This window comes from Sceloporus occidentalis, unplaced genomic scaffold, assembly GCF_023333645.1.
Source record: "Sceloporus occidentalis isolate IW3139 unplaced genomic scaffold, rSceOcc1.0.p SCAF_24, whole genome shotgun sequence".
Lineage (NCBI taxonomy): Eukaryota > Metazoa > Chordata > Lepidosauria > Squamata > Phrynosomatidae > Sceloporus > Sceloporus occidentalis.
In genome coordinates, this window is record NW_028317004.1 from 2,787,088 (window position 1) to 2,790,137 (window position 3,050).

Consider the following 3,050-nt stretch of genomic DNA (forward strand, 5'->3'; position numbering starts at 1 on the left):
AAAAAGTCTTGAGAGCTTTTAATAACTACTCATTTGTTCCATTTTTTTTTAACACCGTTTGTATTTTTTTCCTCCTGTTTTGCAGGTGGTGTAAAACGTCAGCACGCCTATTATGAAAATGGCAACACGCTTGCTGCTTCAAACCCTAAAAGGAAATATAGATGGCAAATGTCATTTGATATAAATACCAGCTTCGTGTTAATGTGGTCTGAGAAGCGCTGTGAAATTGCAGGACCATTCTAATTCCACTTGGTACTGATGCAGCTGAGAAAAATGCCAACCATTAAAAAAGAGCTGGAATGTGCTGATGCACGAAATAGCATGGAAAACACCCTCATTCTTAGTCCCAGTATCTTGGACATGTCCGAATCTATGGACTCCAGTAATGACATGTTGTACAATGATGCCGTTGGAGGGAAAAGCAAGAACTCGTCATGTCGGAGGAAGCGGGAATTTATCCCAGACGAAAAGAAAGATGCTATGTACTGGGAAAAAAGAAGAAAAAACAATGAAGCTGCAAAAAGGTCTCGAGAAAAACGGAGACTGAACGACATGGTTTTGGAAAACAAGTTAATTGCCTTGGGGGAGGAAAATGCCAACCTGAAGACAGAGCTGCTTTCATTAAAACTTAAGTTTGGCTTGATAAGCTCTGCGTCCTATGCCCAAGAAATTCAAAAGGTCACCAGCTCTACAGCTGTGTACTTTCAGGAATACACGTCTTCCAAATCAAGTGTGAGGTCTTTTACCAGTGACCATGAACATTCTCTCATGACCAGCAGTTGTATTTCTGTTATTAAGCACTCGCCACAAAGCTCTCTGTCCGATGCAACAGAGATAGCATCCGGGGAGCACGTTCAGCAAAACCCCATTCAAAGCAACTGCAGAACACCTGACCTTAAGTTGCAAAGGATAAAGCAGGAACCGGTGGAGATAGATAACTTTGTCCGTGAACCAAGGGATAGAAGTTCCTCCTACTCAACATCTATATATCAGAACTTTATTGGAAACACATTTCCAGGATACTCACACTCTCCTCCCCTGCTGCAAATTAATAGCTCATCCAGTAACTCTCCAAGAACATCAGAAACTGATGATTGTACAGTAGGAAAAACCTCCGATGGGGAAGATGAACAGCAGGTTCCGAAAGGCCCCATCCATTCCCCCGTTGAACTTAAAAATGGTCATACAACAGTTATAAAGGTTCCAGAGGTCAACTCGTCTGCGCTGCCCCACAAGTTACGAATTAAAGCCAAGGCTATGCAGATCAAAGTAGAAACACTGGATACGGACATAGATCCCACTCAGAAACTGCCTTTGCCCATTGACATGTCATCAAAAAGGCATTTGCAGCTTGACAAACACAGCACTGAAACCGTGGTTCATCCATCTCTGTCCCCTTTATCTGTTCAAGTGACTAATATCCACAATTGGCCAATAAAGCCAGGACAGTGGCATCACAAGGAACTTGACCAAATTCCAAATGTTTGCAAAACTGCTGGGATTGTTGAAATCAAAGACAATGTGTACAAAGACTCTGACTCAGAGAACGTGTATCTTAAGCAAGGTATTGCAAATTTATCTGCTGAAGTTGCCTCATTGAAGAGACTGATAGTTACCCAAGAAATCTGTGCTTCAGATTCTAGCTAAATTACTACTGAAATGAAATCCATGCTTATTGTGAAGGGTGTAGTTTGCAGTAAATTGGTATGTTTTGTATAATGCTACATTTTCACTGGACTTGTGACGTCATTTCACTGTACGGTTTGTGTAATGATGTCTGGTTAATATTGTCTTTTTCGTGCACAATGATGCTGATACGGAAGACTAGACTGTGTTATGATCATTTTGCCTTGTGTACAGTTAGATAGCCAATTCAAGGTTGTAAATATCTCAAACATTATTTTTTGCTGGTCTGTTAAAAAAAAAATGTGCAAGTTACCAGTTATAATAAAGTATTGTTGACAAATGAGGGACTCTGGTCTGATTTAAGCACTCATTAATATGAGACCGAAGGGAGCTGATGTCTTCAAAACACATACTCAACCTGTTGTGACCATCTAATGCAGGGGCGTCCAAGTTTTTTCTGCAGTGGGCCACTTCATCAGAATTGTATACGTGCGAGGGCCGTTTGAGAGAAAATATGGCCTTTAATAAGATATGCAGATTAAAATAAAGTAAATGACACAAAACCTTTACTTTTCCTCTCACTGATTTCTGGGATTTCTGGGCTTACAAATTCAGGAAAAATTCTATTTTCTAAGTTCTATTTATTTTAGGGATGCACTAAAATGAAAATTCTGGACCAAAACCAAAAATTCAGGGTTCACTTAGCCGAAACTGAAAGTGACCCCCCCCACACACTTTTAATAAAAGTAAGTTACACACCAAAATTGTACAAAAAATTATATATTATGATTGTTAACAGCAATCTCAGGCATACCAGCATGTACTGGTTGGCTGGGCATTGTATTTTTTGTCCAATTTTAGTGTGTAACCACACTTTTATTAAAAGTAACACACCACAATTGGACAAAAAAAATCAACAATATGACTTGGCATGATAGGAGTGTGATTGCTAACAGCAAACTCTTTTTATACCCAGGCAACCAGTGAATGCTGGAACCTAGGCATGATGGGACTGTGATTGCTGTTAGCTGTTAGCAATCACACTCCTATCATCCCAAGTCAGCCAATACATGCTGGTACAGGGTGGCTGTAAGTGCAGACCCCATACTGCTGGCAGCATCAATACACAAGGGGGGCAGCTAGCCAGGTTTCAGCATGTACTGGCTGACTTGGCATGATAGGAGTGTGATTGCTAACAGCAATCACAGTCCCATCATGCCTAGGTTCCAGCACTTACACATCCATGCTATCACACACACACACACAAATTCATTCATTCACAGATTCATTCCCTCAATCAGACATACTCATTCAAACACCCTCCCCCACCCCCTCACCTGCACTACAGCTCTCTCAATGCTGATCACAGACTTCAGCAGGGGGTGCGGCCTCCCTCGTTCTCCCCACAGAGGAAGCAGGACTGG

The 3,050-nt window shown here is 41.3% G+C and overlaps 1 protein-coding gene across 1 annotated transcript; it reads left to right on the top strand.

Moving 5' to 3' along the window:
- Positions 1-258: 258 nt before the first annotated feature.
- Positions 259-1,647, top strand: LOC149300513 (nuclear factor interleukin-3-regulated protein-like). The gene has a single exon (XM_089485216.1). It carries the CDS (start codon positions 259-261, stop codon positions 1,645-1,647), a length of 1,389 nt encoding a protein of 462 aa, XP_089341342.1.
- Positions 1,648-3,050: the final 1,403 nt, after the last annotated feature.